Source organism: Zalophus californianus, chromosome 9, assembly GCF_009762305.2.
Source record: "Zalophus californianus isolate mZalCal1 chromosome 9, mZalCal1.pri.v2, whole genome shotgun sequence".
Classification (NCBI taxonomy): domain Eukaryota; kingdom Metazoa; phylum Chordata; class Mammalia; order Carnivora; family Otariidae; genus Zalophus; species Zalophus californianus.
The window spans coordinates 40,214,403-40,231,167 of NC_045603.1; the positions used below are offsets into that span (position 1 = coordinate 40,214,403).

Genomic DNA, 16,765 nt, shown 5'->3' on the forward strand with positions numbered 1-16,765 from the left:
AATGCGTTCCCTTTCCATGCTTCAGTTACCTTATCTGCAAAATGCAGAATACAATATCTTTGATTATTAACATAAAGCACTTAGCACAGCATCCTATATAATTAGGTGAATACAAGTCTCCTTCCCTTTTTGCCGTATGTAGGGAAGCGAGTAAATCTCACTTATCCTGCTTGGAGATGATGGAAACTCCATTTGGTGGACAGGCCTCATCACTTCTCCAGTGTTCTCTTTGAAGAGGGTTCCATTCTAGAGGTATGATCAGTGCAGCAGAGTATCTAACCATTCTCTAATTGAAGAAGCCTCAGGTTTGTTTTCTTATTTGTAAAGAAGTGAGTGTTTTAAAAAAATCAACCTGGGGCACCTGGGTGGCTCAGTCTGTTAAGCATTCAATTCTTGATTTTGGCTCAGGTCATGATCTCAGGGTTGTGGGATTGAGCCCCACGCTGGGCTCCACTCTGAGCATGGAACCTGCTTGGGATTCTCTCCCTCTCCCACTGCCCCTCCCCGCTCGCTCTTTCTGTCTCTGTCTCTCTCTTTCAAAATAAAAATCAACTCACCACTTTCTTCTGTGAAGACAAAGAAAAGGGGGAATTGTGCTTGGCACTATATAAGATTAAGACTTCAAAGAGGCAGGATACCATGCATTGTTTTGAAGCATATTTCTTTAAAAATTGATGACTATGGACTAATTTTTGTAAAGACGGTCTCGGGTAGGTAAGCTATAAATCTAGGTCATTATATGTAAGAACCTCACACAGTAGTTTCATTTAAAAAATCTTGCAGAATTCCTGTGCTAGCCCATCCTTACCCTGGCTGCAGGGCTCAATCACACATAGGCTGTGCATGCTGTGACAGCTTTAGCTACAAAAGGCATGACACCTCCTAACAACAAGGCACATTCGCAGCTGGGAACGTCAAACGACAGATTGATTTTAGAGTCAGTTCTGTCTGCTGCCTGGACAGAGGAGGATGTGATGTGTGGGAGTCTTATTCTTCATATATTTAGGGAACCAGAGAGCTAAGGCTCTTAGCCAGCAGCATATTTACCAGAAATATGACCAAAATGAGTATTTTTTCTTATAATTTATTTTTGTAAATAGTGCTGCCCATTTGCTAACATGATTAAGCATTCAGGTGACTGATACTCTGCTCCATTTTCTTCTGGGGGTTTTGTAAGGTGGAGGCAGGGGGCTGTACAGGGTCATCTTTCCATTTACTCTGTTGAGTTCTATTTGTCTGGTTTCGTGTGGCAGGGGTGCTGAGAGAGAAGTTATGGCTTTCACTTTAGAAGGACAGAAAGAGGGAGACGCAACTCTGATAACTTGTTACTTTACCTCCTACTAGCCATGGGGTTTGATGTAGTACAAAGAGAATGAGGGTGTTATGGTTGAAGGGTGTGCCACTCCCCACCCCCAGTCAACGTCCCAGTCCTCACCCCCAGCGCTTCAGAACATGACCTGATTTGGAGATGGGGTCTTTACAGAGTTATGAAGTTAAAGTGTGGTCATTAGGGTATGCACTCATGCAATATGACTTGTGTTCTTATAAGAAGGGGAAATCTGGGCACAGATACACACAGAGGAAGACAATGTGAAGCCAAAGGGAGATGACAGCAAATTCAAGCTCAAGGTGGAGGCCCTAGGACAAGTCCTTCCCTCAAGGGCCTCAAGAGTTAAACCTACCAACACCTGGATTTTCTACTTCTATTCTAGCCTCCAGAACTGTGGGACAATACATTCCTACTGCTTAAGCTCTCCAATTTATGGTTGTCATGGCAGCCCTCACAAACATACAGAGAATAAATGTCAGGCCTAAGAATGGCTTGGAACAGGAGTCAGCAAACCATGGCTGTGGACCAAATCCAAATTATAGACCCTGTGAGCTAAGAATGTCCTTCACATTTTTACATAGTTGAAAAAGCTTCTGGCCATTTTTTTTTTCTCTCATCATCCAATCAATTTCTTGATTCTGCCTCTTACCCTGCAAAGCTTAAAATATTTTCTGCCTGATGTTTTCCAGAAAAAATTTGCTGACCCTTGGCTTAGATAAGAATCAAGTTGAGTTCACTTTTAACCTTGTCATTTAATTACTGGAAGTTCAGTTAACTTCACTGAGCTTTCTTAATATAGAATAAGTCTTTTTAACAACTCTCCTGATTTCACAGAATTAGTGTCAAGGAGTAAACAAAAAATGGCATTGTAGAATAACTTAAGAAATGTAGAAAGGTCTATACACATATAATTGTATTTTTTTTTGCCAGAAATACTAATATAAACTATCTATACACCAAATTTCAAAAGTCCATACTTTTACTCTATAAATTTTCTAAACTCAGAGATCAGTTCTGTGCTATTTTAGACAAAATCAAAACATACTTCAGAACTTTTTTTTAAGATCTTATTTATTTGAGAGAGAGAGAGCACTAGAGAGAGAGAGCGAGCAAGAGCATGAGTTGGGGGCAGAGGGAGAGGGAGAAGCAGGCTCCTCACTGAGCAGGGAGCCTGACTTGGGGCTTGATCCCAGGAGCCCAAGGCAGACGCTTAACCGACTGAGCCACCCAGGAGCCCCATACTTCAGAACTTTTGAAGAAAATCGCCTTTGGATATCCTAGTATTATACTTTGCTATTTAAGTTTTGGGTTGAGGGGCACCTGGGTCGTGCAGTCCGTTAAGCATCTGACTCTTGGTTTCAGCTCAGGTCGTGATCTCAGGGTCCTGAGATTGAGCCCCACGTTGGGCTCCATGCTCAGTGGGGAGTCTACTTGAGATTCTTGCTCCTTCTCCCTCTGCCACTCTCACTTGTGTGCTCTTTCTTTCTCTCTCTCTCTCTCTCGAATAAAAAAATAAATCATTAAGTTTCTGGTTTGAGTGTCTTGGTCAAAATATTTTTTAAAAAGATGACCAGCTAGAGTAAAATCAACAGATTGTATACCTTAAACTTATAAAATCTTGTATGTCAATTATATCTCAATTTTTTTAAAGATTTTATTTATTTATTTATTTATTTGAGAGAGAGAGAGAATGAGAGATAGAGGGCACGAGAGGGAAGAGGGTCAGAGGGAGAAGCAGACTCCCCGCTGAGCAGGGAGCCCGATGCGGGACTCGATCCCGGGACTCCAGGATCATGACCTGAGCCGAAGGCAGTCGCTCAACCAACTGAGCCACCCAGGCGCCCCATATCTCAATTTTTTTTAAAAAAAGAGGCAAATAGCAATATTCTGGATGATATGGTTTCAAAAGGCATTCACACATACTTCTTCTCCATAAAGCCTTCAAATGTTAACATCCTTAACTACACACTTCTTTTTAGACCTATGCTTACAAAAAAAACTCTCCACAAAATAAAGAATAAATTCATTCATCACTCATTCATTTAAATAAATATTTACTGCGTACTAGAAATGTATTAGGCTCAGTGCTAGATGCTGAAAATATAAAGTCAGATAAGACATGGCAAAAACCATCTTGATATGATGTGTAGAGCACTGTGCAATACAAGATGCACAAGATGAAGTGGGTTTCAGGACAACAGATGTATATTTTGTAACAAGAACTGCATTTGGAACTGGGGGTACAGGGATGAATGTGACACCATCCCTATCCTTGGATACATCATAGGCTTCTGGGAGAGATGGACACATAAACAGAGTCTTCAAAATAATATAATAAACTATAAGACTGAAATATACCTAGTGCACAGAGTTGGTACAACGTACCTACTAGGGTTTTGAGGGGAGTTCACAGAGAGACAACACCTGAAGCAAATCTTGCAGGAAGCAAGATTTGAAGCATTTCTTATGAAGGAAGACAGAATGGGTATCCCAGGTTGAGTATGGGACTCCAGGTCTAAGTGAAGGCATGAAACAGTAGACTTGGGGGGCGGGGTACAATAAATGGTTCGATATTTTCAAAGTGTAAACTGTGAGTCCTGGCAAGGCATGAGACAAAGCAAAGCTGTGAGCAGAAGCCAGGATGCCCAGGTTTGGCACAGAAGACGGGAAGGAGGACACGGAGGACACGGGTACGCTGGTAGTTTTATAGATAAAGCACGTTAAGATGTAAGTAAAAGACTTAGGCAGTTAATGTGCTTTGGGTTGTAGTGATTGGTTCAAGAATGTACATATGATAAGGTTATCATATGTCCAACCCTAGTAACTCCTCAGAACCTGGCAGAAGCTTGCCTCTCTCCCACTGGACTTACCTTGAATTATGTAGGGCTGAGAATAAGCTACCCTAATTACAGAAGCATTAAACCTACCTATGCAAAATTCCACAGTCAAGCCAAGAGATAAAGAAAACTGGATACTACATCCAACGACATCCAAACTCAGAACTACCTATGGACTTTTCGGTTATGGGAACAATGCATGCCTTTTTTTTTTTCTTAAGCCGGTTTTGGTAAGATTTTCTGTCACTTACAATCATAAAAGGCCTAAGAGTGTAACTAGTCATTAATATTTCATACAACTTGTAAGTATAAAAATGAGGCTGAGAGAGGCCATTGGCTTAGCTGGGATCAAAACCAAGAATCCAAACTCAAAAAACCTTTTTAATAACCAATTTTGCTAACTTCTATCTCACAATACTATATTTTCTCCAAATGTATACTGCTTACAGTGATTTAACGATTTGTGGTCAGTAGGCACATAGCAGATGCATGGGAAAAGTAGAGGGTAAATGATGGTCCTGATCAGATGGACTCATACCTCATTGCCAGGGTTATAGGACCAAGTAAGGGGGAAAACTGGGAATCTTCATGTTTATCATACAAACCTTATTTAATTACTTTGTGCTCAGTCCTCAACTGTACCCTGCGTCCCAATGAGATGTCATATTTTTCCCTCACCTGAGAATAATCTCCAGGCTTCTGCTATGATAGAAAAGGGACAGTTGCCCAGTTATTCATGGGTTGGCCTGGGAATCTGCGGATCTGATTACTTCTTCAAAACCCTTCGATCCAATTCCTTCCATTTTTTACTTCACATTTATCCCTACATCCCAAGGTAACCAATACTGAAATTCCCAAGCCTTTTGCGCTACCAATGGTGTGAATTGCATTGCTTCTTGACTTTACCCACTGTGTTCAGTGCTTCCCTGTGGCTGCTAAATCAATCATCATTCTCCCTTTGTTTTGCCACGTTCGCAGCTTTTTTGCTATTGTTGTCCTCTGTATTCTGGCTCTTGTGGCTTTATACCTTTACAAAAAATTTTACACTAACATATTTGGAGAGTTTTTATAGTAGCATTAGAGCTGCTATGATATTTGAATATGAAAATATTTCTGCTATAAAATCAATAGCACCAAAATATTCTAAGAATTTAGCAGTTAACTGTAATCTGAACAGCATTTCTATTGGTTTTTACTATGATCAACCTATTCTAGCCACTATCCAATCAAACTGGCTTAGAAAAGAAGATCAGGGGACAACTAAATTACAAAGTCAAAATTGAAGCTGGAAAAGTTTTAAAAAAAAACTTAATATGATTTTTAAATCTGCTTGTTTTACTTCACCTGTCCAAAATTATTTTTATTTTTTTTAAGTTGGCTCCACACCCAGCATGGAGACCAATTCCAGGCTTGAACTCAAGACCCTGAGATCAAGACCTGACTTGAGATCAAGAGTCGGACATTAAACCAACCTAGCCACCCAGGTGCCCCTATTTTTACTTTTATCTAGTAAACATTTGGGTTGTCAAGCGAACATGGATTGTACAAACCATCTGGGATCAGAGGAGAATATACTGTTAGAGAAACAAATAATAGAGTTTTATTCTGTAAGAAATAAGGTACCTCTGGATATTTAATTAAGGTTGGAGAAGAAGCACAGTTTCAGTCAACAGTGTTTACCTCAGCAGCAAAATCTGGCTGACAAAACATTGTAAAAGTACAACAAATTCATGAATCCTAAGAAGGTGCAAAACCCTAAATATACATTTGAAATAAAAAAAAAATCTCAAGTGAAAATAATTTATAAAATTTAAGGAATGAGATTTATATGGAAAAATAAAATTAAATTCCAAATGTACATCTATATACACACACATAGACACAAACAGGCACATGTAGACACATGAAGCATCCTTTTCTATGAGCTCAACATTTTATCTTTTTAGAAAACAATACACGGATATAGAAATACAACCAGATAGGTAAGATCCTGCTAATGCCTTTGCCAATTCAATCAGAAATTTGATGAATGTCTTCAATTTAATGGTGGATTAAACAAACTCCTCAGTTATAATTGATTCCATGTGCCAGAATTGCATGCAATCATTACAAGCCATAATTTAGAGTAATATTTAATACTATGTGTATTGTTCATTAGGTAAGTTAAGAAAGCAGGATACTATATCGCCTGGATGGTATGACCCAAACTGTGTAAATGGAGAGGTGAGCACACTTTGGAGGAAATACACCAAAGCAATACTCTTAGTTGTTTGGGGATGGGTGAGAAATAGATTATTTTTAGATTCTTCTTTATGGTTACATGTATTCAGTGAATTTTCCTTAGTAATCACAGAAAACTTTATATAAAAACAAAATAACTATTTAATTCAGAAAATAAGCACTCATTTGTAATGAAAACACATTTGCAACTTATCTGAAAAAACATATGGAAGCTCTGCTAATGCTTAAAAAATCCAGCTCATTGTGAATAACTTTAACCATTTCAAACACAAATTAAGTCAAGCAAGGAAAAGGAATATAGACAGAGTACATGTGACTCTATTAAACAAGTCCATGCCACCCACTCTGTACAGCTGGAGTGAGGAAGATGCAGAATTTATCAGCTGCCAGCCAGAAGCCCTCAATTTAATGATCCCAAGTTGAATGTCTCACCCCATTAGTTGGCCTGTTAAAAAAAGAATTCATCCCTAGTTCTTGCAGGGGAAAACACACACACACACACACACACACACACACACACACACACACACACACACAAGTGTTTCATGATAAAGATGGAACTTCTTAATCAAATTAAGCAATTAAATTAGTTGATACAGTCTCTCCTATTTTATTGCTCTTTGTGGAAAAAAAATTATGTGCTATAAAAAGCCCATATTGCTTTTCCCTTCATATAAATACTCTTTTAATATTTCTCTGTATATAACCTGAATATATTTCTCCCCTTTCTATTTTTCTAATGTTTCCTGGAGCCTATAAGAAATAAATATTTCAACACACATTAGGTTTCAAGATATATATATATATAAAACAAAGCACTGTTAAATTGTTTTACTCATATTAACATACTAGCCAGCATTTGAGAATCTCTAACACATGTTACAATATCGTTGTCAATTTTGTTTTTAGGTTTATCCACAATCTGCAAGAATATGATTTATATACTGAGGGAACTTACCAACATTTATGAAGTTGAATAAAATATATCTGTTCCTATTTTATAGGCATGTTTAGACCAAAATAGAAAAATGAAAGAATTTACAAAATCTGATAATGTACATCCAGGCATGATAAAAACATTTATCTAAATTTATAATGGTATGAATAATAGTAAGAGCACAGGAACTGGATTCAAATCATATCATTACAGTTAATTAACAACATGTTTACAGGCAAGTTTCTTAATCTAAGAACTCTTTGCCTCATAAAATGGCAGTAATAAAACCCACTTCATAGGACTGTTGTAAAGATAAAATATAACAATGTATTTAAGTAATATGGCATGTTGGCTACACATAACTAGTCCTCAATGCTGATAGCTACTATAGCTAATTTTTATTATAACAACCTTGACTCCTCCTCTTCTTCCTCCTCTTTACCATCTTCGTAAGATTATTAGTAAATTGTTTTGGAAGGAGATAAGGTAAAACTACTGCATAAATAAGAGTACTGAGGACCATCTCTTCTGTTAGAAGAATATCCTATAATGGCAAAGTTTAACTTTGGCCAAGTTTAATGCCAGGAGCAGTCCTTTAAGGAGGTGGTAGAGCTTAGAGCCACCTGGATGCATGGTTAGAAAAATATTAAAAGGTATCCCAAACAAAAATATCTACAGCTTGGGCTAGTTGGATTTTCCATGTATCCTTTCAATTTCAATGGCTTAAGCTTTCATAATCCCTACTCTAATTCCCTTGAATACAGGGTCCCCCAGGTTTGAGCACAGTGCTTGGTAGAGGACAGGTTCTCAATAGTGTTTCTGGTGTGAATTTAATTCTATGAGGGGTATTACATAAAAGTACTAGAAGTCTGAAAGATTATTCACAATGAGGTCAGTTAATTCTGAGAACTGGAAGACAGGAGAGAAGTTCAGCATCAGTTCATAAGCCTGCAATGGTAAGTAAGGGTGTCAAAGGGAAGTTGGAAGGGCAAATTTTTCTACATCTCTAATATTTTGCACTGGTCTCTTTCTACTTAGAGTAAAGAAACAAGAGCAAAAAAAGGCAGGCTATTTTATTATGAAGTGAAATAATTATATTTACTTTATCTATTTCCATCTCAGCCTATTAATCTTTTTTGTGTTTGCTTTTAATTACTATGGAAAGCCAGTAAGCTAATGAAGGAAATTCTTAACATATGGGACTATACTGATTCTGTGATTATACTAGAAAATACCAACACAGAATAGGATGAATTATTAGAGTGTACACACACTAGTGACAAGCATCATGAAGCTGACCCCTTGAGATATTTGCTTGATGGCTTAGGAGAAATCTCTGTTGCCTTCACTTCTCCTATTTGGAGAACTTATGGAAATATCAAAGGCCTCCCATCCTTAGAAATGAGGCCTCACATGATTTTGTGAGAATCTGCCATGACTCCCTTTGTAAAGGCAGATTCTGCACATTGAGACCAACTGTACATGTAGGGTGAAGGATCCAAAATATACCACTGTGAAGAGTTCCCTTTTTTCTGAACTCCCCTTATTTGTCTAAAAGTAGAGCCTCCCAAAATAATTCATAAATCATAAAGCCCCTCCCTGGGGGTTCTGTAACCAGAGAAGATTGACTCCTGTCACCAGAGATGAGAAGGACAAGAAATCACCTAAACAGACATTGTCACAGAACTATCATATCTCTCATCTCTTCTTCTAAGTGTCCTTTTATTTTTCCCAGAAGTCCTTTGTTTTCCCTTCTTCCACTCCCCTTCCCCTATTAAGAGAGTAAATCCTAAGACTTCTCATCACAAGGAGAACATTTTTTTCCCTCTTTTCTTTTTATTCTATCCATATGAAAAGATGGATGTTAACTGAACCTTGGTGGTAATCATTTCACTACACATGGAAACCAAACCATCATGCTGTATGCCTTAAACTTATGCAGTGATGTATGTCAATTATTTTTCAATAAACCTGGGGGAAACACAGACGGCATTTAAGTCCAAATTCTAATGGCCTCCTTGAGTCACATTTTCCGCCACTTCCCACATACATTCATGAATAAAAACCTGTCTTATTTCTTGATAATTTCTTTTGCAGTATAATTTGCAGGCCCCCAAGCCCTCAACCTAAGGGGACAGAGGAAAAACCCCTGACCACCCCAGTAAGGGATTTAGTATAAGTGTTTCGTCCTAGACTTCCCTTGATATACTGCGTTATAATGACTGATAGCCTGAGGGCCATGTGAAATCATGACAATCCCTTAATGCTTTTTCTAAACTCTTCCATCAACTGTGATTTCAGCATCTGAACTGCAGTAACACAAATCAAGCCAATCTGTCAGTTAGTACGATACACAAATCACAATTTCTATGATGTATTATGCTTTTTATATTTTCAAAAGGTCATGATTCAACACACAAAGATCAGTAAAAAATATGAATAAACTGATTAGTTTATAGTTGAAATTAACAATTATAGATTTAAGAATATGCTTTAGATAGCAATGTAAGAGATAATCCAGAATGGGCCTGGACTTGTGGAATTTTGTTCATTTTCCAAAAAGAGTTTCTCACCTGGAGATTTATCTTTCTCTCCTTTGAGACTCATTCTGTCATTATATTGACTTGATGGTCATGTGGATAAATCATCTTAATAGCCAAATTTTGACTTCTAGAAACTTGAGTAACTCGGGCTATTGCTTGTACCTTGCTTGATCATCCAGGAGAGCACTGCCTCTCAAATGTTAAACTTCATACTATTTTATGTTATTCTTTGGTATAAACTTTCTCCAATTAACTTCATTTGTCCATGGAATTTGACATTGTTGCCTCGTTCCTCTACTCTCCATTTCAAAAATATCAGTTAGCCCTATTTGTTCTTCAATTTCGTGTAGGAGCTCTTTTCTCTGCCTCTTCAGTGGTTTCTCTCCTTTTGTTCACTCTTTTAATGTCAAGGATTATTCTCAGGGCTTGTTTCCCCACTCTACATCATAGATACAAACGTGCCCTTAGCCTGCACAGTGCTGATTCACATAGTGGTTTAAACAAAATTAATTAGTTAGTGCCTCTGAGGGATGCTATGGCTGGGAAATGGACCTGAGATTGTCCTGTCTTACATTATAAACTTGGAAATGTGCTCAAATAGTTTCGCCTCAATTACTAGGCTGGATTCTCATGACTGGTAGCATTTTCTTTCTGTACAGCTGATATCATCACCAGTGTGTATCTGGGGGTAACTTTAAGGCACTAGGAAGTTTACACGACCGTACATGAGAAAGTACACTGTCTCTTGCTTTATATAGGCTTCTCTCTAATTTCCTACATTAACTGCCATTGAAGAAAATGTCTATCTTTAACTATCTATTGATCTTATAGACCTAATAACAGTTTCCTATATGTGAAAATTGGGAGCGTTCTCACAAGAGTCCAGGGTCTGACTTCACTTGAAAAATCAAATGGTCTGGCAATCGTTAGCCCCTCCTTTCCACATTTCTGCATTTCCACAGGCAGCAACCTCTAGAGCCACCCTCTTTGGACTGGTCATGTTTAACATAGCCTTTCTGTTTCATTCATGTCACATGATCTTCCTGACCCTGAAGGATGTGAGCTTAATAATGCACATATTATATATAGTCAGTACTTTAATCCGGCCTTTATATAGGGATTAACCTATATCTCCAAGAATAAAACCACCTGGGAGTTACACAGTGGGATGGATTGAACGGTGCCCCTCTCCCCCCAAATTCATACTTTGAAGCCCTAACCATCAATATGATTATATTTGAAGAAGGGCCTTTACAGAGATAATTAAGGTTAAATGAGGTCATAGTGGTGGGGCCCTACTCTGATAGAACTGATGTCCTTATAGGAACAGGATGAGATGTGAGAGATCTTTCTCTTTCTCCCCAAGGGAGCACAGAGGAAAGGCTGTGTGAGGACACAGCAAGAAGGTGGTCGTCTACAAACCAGGAAGAAAGCTCTCACCGGACAATGACTTCTCCAGCATGGTACTCATGGATGTGTAGCCTTCAGGACATATCTGTTGTTTAAGCCACCCAGGCTGTGTATTTTGTCAAGGCAGCCTGAGCAGAGTACTCTACACAGACCAAAACCCAGGTTCCTTGAGAAATGGGGTCCCCATTCCCACTCTCCAGCTAGAAGCTCATTACTTCCTGAGCAGTCTACCTGTCTTTGTGCCATCTCTCTTCACTATTTGCTATAGGTGAGTTATTTTTTAAAAACAATCAGTATAACACATGCTCTTGCTTTGAAATGTAAAAATAAAACTAATTAAAATTAGTAAAATAGCTCCTTATCACTTACATTTACCAATTTACTAAAATGAACCAAGCACTAACATTTTTCATTTTATTTAAAAGACCCCTGACTAAGGTAGCCGGGAAACTGTTAAGTACATGAGGTAAAGGGCCGAAGTCCTTGTACTGCTATAACCACTAAGCGAAGGCATTAGGCAAAATCAGCATTTCTTAAAATATCACAGGAACAAATTATTACAGAGAAAAAAGTGGGGGCAGCAGTGATTAAAAAAAAGCTTTTAGGGAGTACTGAATTAAATCTTAACAGTTTTTATTTTGAAGTACAGGACTTCTCAGTATCTTCTTTGAGTAAAACTAAGCAAAGACATATTCCTTAGAGCTATTCTTGCCTATCCTCTTTGGAATGGGTATCAGAATTAAGAAAGCTTTATGAAACGACATCCTGTATAAGGAGATTTTTAAATTAACAGAAGGACTTACACAAGTATTAAATATTATATTTATTAATTATCATATAATTATATCATATTATTAAATATTATATTTAATACTATGCATTTTAAAATTATGTACATCCCAAATCACTTCCTGAAAATAGCATTTAAAAGAGCTTCAGACTTATATACAATAAAAGACAAACTCCTATCTCTACTGAGAACAGGAGTTTCCCTATGACCTTAATTGGTGTTTAATATATACAAGTGATTAAAGTGGCTTTTGTATTCCTTAAATTCTACACTTCTTTCAAAAATGCAATTCTTAGAAGCTGAATCTACAAATGGAGACAATTTATGTCAGGTACGACATGTCATAATTTGATTTAATTTAAAGATTAGTGCCAGTGTTATTCTAATATTCTTTCCTTTGACAGAGCACAGCTAAAATAGTGAATAAAAACTTTAAAATGTCTTTTTTTAAATGTTTAAATGTTTATGCTAAGTGTCCATGTTTTCATCAACCTGGCATCTGGTTGTTAATTTTAAGATAGTGATTTGCTAACTTTAGCATCCATAAGAATTGCCTGGAGGGCCTGTCCAAGACCGCTGGGCCCACCCCAGAGTTTCCCCTTCAGTAAATCTTGGATAGAGCTAATCTGCATTTCTATCAAGTTCCCAAGCGATATTGATGCTGCTGATTTAGTTACCACACTTTAAGAACCACTGCTTTCACAGGTCTCAATTTATTAGACACACATCTGGGTTTTCCCCGTTGGTCTGAGGTTCCTCCAAGCTGAGCCCTATAGGAGCAAGGAGAGCTGGTTATCCCAACTACCTCCAAAATAAGGCTCCTTTGTATCGATTCCTAGGTTCTGCCACCACAATCTCATTTCCTAAAGACCAACAGACTGTCCCCCACCTTTAATATTTTCTACTGTCAGCTAAGAATGTGTAGGTCCTTAGTTTCAAAATGTAGTCCGTATTGTGGATTTCTTCCCCTTGAAACACTGCTTCCTGTTTTTCCACATAACCCCTTCCTCTCTTACATAATATCCTTGCAGAATGTTGGCTCTGGCCTCATTTGCCTCTCTACCCAGTTGAACTCTATTGCTAGCTGTATATGAATATATATAGCTTATATTCATTCCTTTGTTCATTCACTCCATAAGCATTTGCTAAAATCTCAAAATATAATGAATATGACAAAATTCTGCATTCATGGGCTTACATCATAATGGGGGAGATATAAGATAAACATGTAAACAAATAAGTAAGTATGATATATTCCAGGAGTGATGGGATACACTGAAGAAAATAATATAAGGTAACGGGTAAGAAAGTGCAAATCAAATGTATCTTAGCCTCTCTGGAATCATTTCTCTGAGAAGGCAGCATTCAGCTGAAATTGAAATGTTATGATGGAGGAAATAATGCAGCGAATGTAGAAAAGGGCATTCCAGACGGAGGAAGCATCAATTCAAGAACAGAAAGGAGTCCAGGCTGGTTGAAGGAGTCAGGAAGGGAAAATGGTTGAAGAGTTCATGTTGGTGGTTGGGGAGTCAAAGCTTTTCATAATCCTTTTGTAACCTCCTGCTTCTCTCACACAAACCTGGTCTACAGCCTAGCTATGTCTATCCTAGCGTCCTAGTGGAAACTGTCCTCTGGCCAACAGGAGTGAAAATATCAACAGCATTATGTGAAGAGCATTTGGAGCCCCAAATCTCCTCCTTGCCTCAGCTCCGAAGATGGCTGCCATGTCTCTTCTGACCTCAGTAGAAGTCCGTGGTTTTATTCTCCCGAGAGGTCTCTGAACTACAGGATACCAGGCACATACCCAAACCCTTAACCCCTCACTCCTAACCCCAACCCTAACCCTAACCCTATGGAGGGGTCTCTGAACTGCAGGATACCAGGCACATACCCTCACCCTAGATCTGAGAGCGTGGCTTCTGGAACACATGATAAGAAAAGCTGAGAAAGAGCCTACTTATCCTGGAGAAGACCCCAAATATTTAAAAATCGGTGGTATTTCTGTAAATGGGTATGAAGGTAGAGATAAAAATAGAAGGGCTAGTTGAATATCTATTTAAAGAGTATTTAGAGCCCCAAATCCTCCCCCCCAATACATCAACAGCATTTGAGTGAGGAGAAACTGACGACTAATATCAGAATTCAAGCCTTTTAAGTGGGCTATGTTAAAATGCACAATGAATTGTGCACAGTTCTTAACTTCAGAATGTGGATGCACTGAGTCACAACATTTGTCCTCTTACTCAATGCTGACTTTAGTAAAGAACCACTCTAGGTAATGATATATCATAGTTTAAGAAATGGCAACCCCTTCCTGATGAATAAAGTCAAAATTTTGAGTCAAGAGAGGGCAAAATCAGGTGAGAAGGATGTCTTACAATATTATTTTACAAGAACAATATTCTCTAACAGCAGTGATTCTGATCAAATTGACATAACAACTTCCAGCAAAATCATACCTAGCATATGAAGCAAATATGCATGCATGCACGCACATACACACACATACCTTTAAACAATCTGAAACAATTACAAAACGAAATTAGCCTAAAGCAAGAGTTGTATGCTCTCAACAAACCCCTCAAGAAAAGCATCAAGTTTATTATACCTGATAATTTGAATTATGTTTTAATCTTTATATCATTAGCCTCCAGGTAAATCTGACAATATCCAAACCAAAACAAACATTAGCCAGAGTTCTTTCCAAGGAAAGAATATAAGTCTATGTGTATCATTTTGCTTTTACAGATGTTAAAATTTGCTGCCACGTAACTGGAAGTTGTTAAATATTCTCACCAATGCAGTAAATAGAGCTAAACAAGTCTTGTAAGGAAAACCAGTTTAGTTTTTTAAAATATTTCAAAATAGTTATTATATTGAAATAAAAAAGTCCTTTGACTTATACTGTCAAACTCCTGGGATCTCATTTATGAAATTGCTTTATGTTCTCACCATTGTACATGCTGATAGCATTACCTGTCTGCATCCACTGTCACATCATGAACTCCTCTCTGGATGACGTCTCTGGAAGTGGCTGTGTCTGGTATTCGGTTCAGACTTCTAGTATACAGGTTCAGCCCTCCATCTGTCATGTACCTGAAAATAAAAGTGTAATTAATCAACAGAAAATTAAATGATCTCACCTGTAGAATTTAACTTAATAAACAGTGTTCACAATTTTCAATAATTATGCAAATGTGCTTTATTACAGTTTTTTCTATATAAACATTTTACTCACCAGGAAGAATTAGGGTATTTTTCAAGTTTATTAGGAAATCAATCTTCCTTACTACAACAAATAACTATCCTATGTAAAACCTTCATGTTCTTCCCCTTTTGTTATCAAAATTTTGAACAGCTTGGAGATAATTTAACATTTGAAAAATAAGAGCAAGATCATTTCATTTTGTAAATACCATTTTTGAAGCATTGAAAGTCATAGGAGTCATGGAATATTACTAAACTTAAAATTAGATTAAGTTATTTGGTAAGTAAAATGTATTGGCCACAAGGATAAAATAATAGCCAAGATGCATCAAATGTTTACAATGTTGCCAGGAACTGTTCTAAATAGCTTACGTGTAATACTGTTATTATCATCACATTAGAGAAAGAAAATAAGTAAGCACAAAAAGGTTAAGTAAGTAACACAATGTTACTCAACCAGGCATGGCAGAACTAAGAAATAAATCTAGAAAGTGGGTTCCAGAATGATCTTACCCGCCATGCATTACTATCTGAAGTGAAGGGCCCTGCTGTCTGGCCCACTCCGTGTCTTTGAGAACTTCCTTGCCATCACAGGACCACCACCATCTACAGGCATGGTAGACCCCAACAGTTGGATTACGATCGGTAATCGTGCGTCCTTGGCTGCAGGGGACTAGGCCACATTGTTTAATCTCCTACCCTATGCTGGGCTAATCAGGTTTTTCTTTCTGGAGAACTAGAATTAAAAGGCAGCTCTCCTCAGTCTTTCTGCGTGAAGAGAGTTGATGATAACGAACGCCCAGGAGATGTGTTTTTCTCCAGCAGATGTAAGGAGCCACAGAGAAAGCTGGTCAGCGAAGTAAAAACAATGACCTAGGTACACAAAAGGAAGCAGAGACACTTGGCCCCATGGTTTCAACTTCACAACTTGTCCTTGGGTTCTAAGAGATATTCTTGCTTCTTTATAATCATGTCCCTACTTTGCTTAAGCAAATTTGAGTTGATTCACTTTTTGTAATCAAAAATACTTAATCATGACCATATTGAAGACTAACCAAATAAAGCTAGGATTATGAAACTGGCCAATTACTTACAAGATCAATAAATTCTGTCCTTACTAATTGAAGGAACTTGAAAAAGTTTCTTAAACTGTGCCTCAATTTCTTCCTCTGAAAATGGGAAGAATAAAATCTGCAGGTAGATTTTATGATAAAGGAAAAATACACAGAGCTCTTGAGAACCTTATAACAGGTAACTACTTGTTATTCACAAAGTCTCTTCCACATATTTTGAAAAGGAAACAGATGAATTTTATACACAAAACAACACCTACTAGTTCTACTGCATTATCCTTATAAGGGACTCTACATAGTGAGTTTTCCTGATCACTAAAGAATTTAATCCCACCAAAACAGAAAAAATAAAGGAGGACTTTGGCTCCAAAACGTATTGAACACTGATACACTCTTT

General features: G+C 37.7%; 1 protein-coding gene across 3 annotated transcripts in view; it reads right to left on the reverse strand.

The window, feature by feature from the left end:
- Positions 1 to 16,765, reverse strand: part of NAV3 (neuron navigator 3) — a 351,526-nt gene that overhangs the window by 123,610 nt on the left and 211,151 nt on the right. For all 3 annotated transcript variants that reach the window (XM_027594099.2, XM_027594098.2, XM_027594097.2), the window contains exon 12: positions 15,065 to 15,184. In XM_027594099.2, the coding sequence (XP_027449900.1) occupies positions 15,065 to 15,184 (120 nt within the window). The remainder of the gene's footprint in view (positions 1 to 15,064; positions 15,185 to 16,765) is intronic.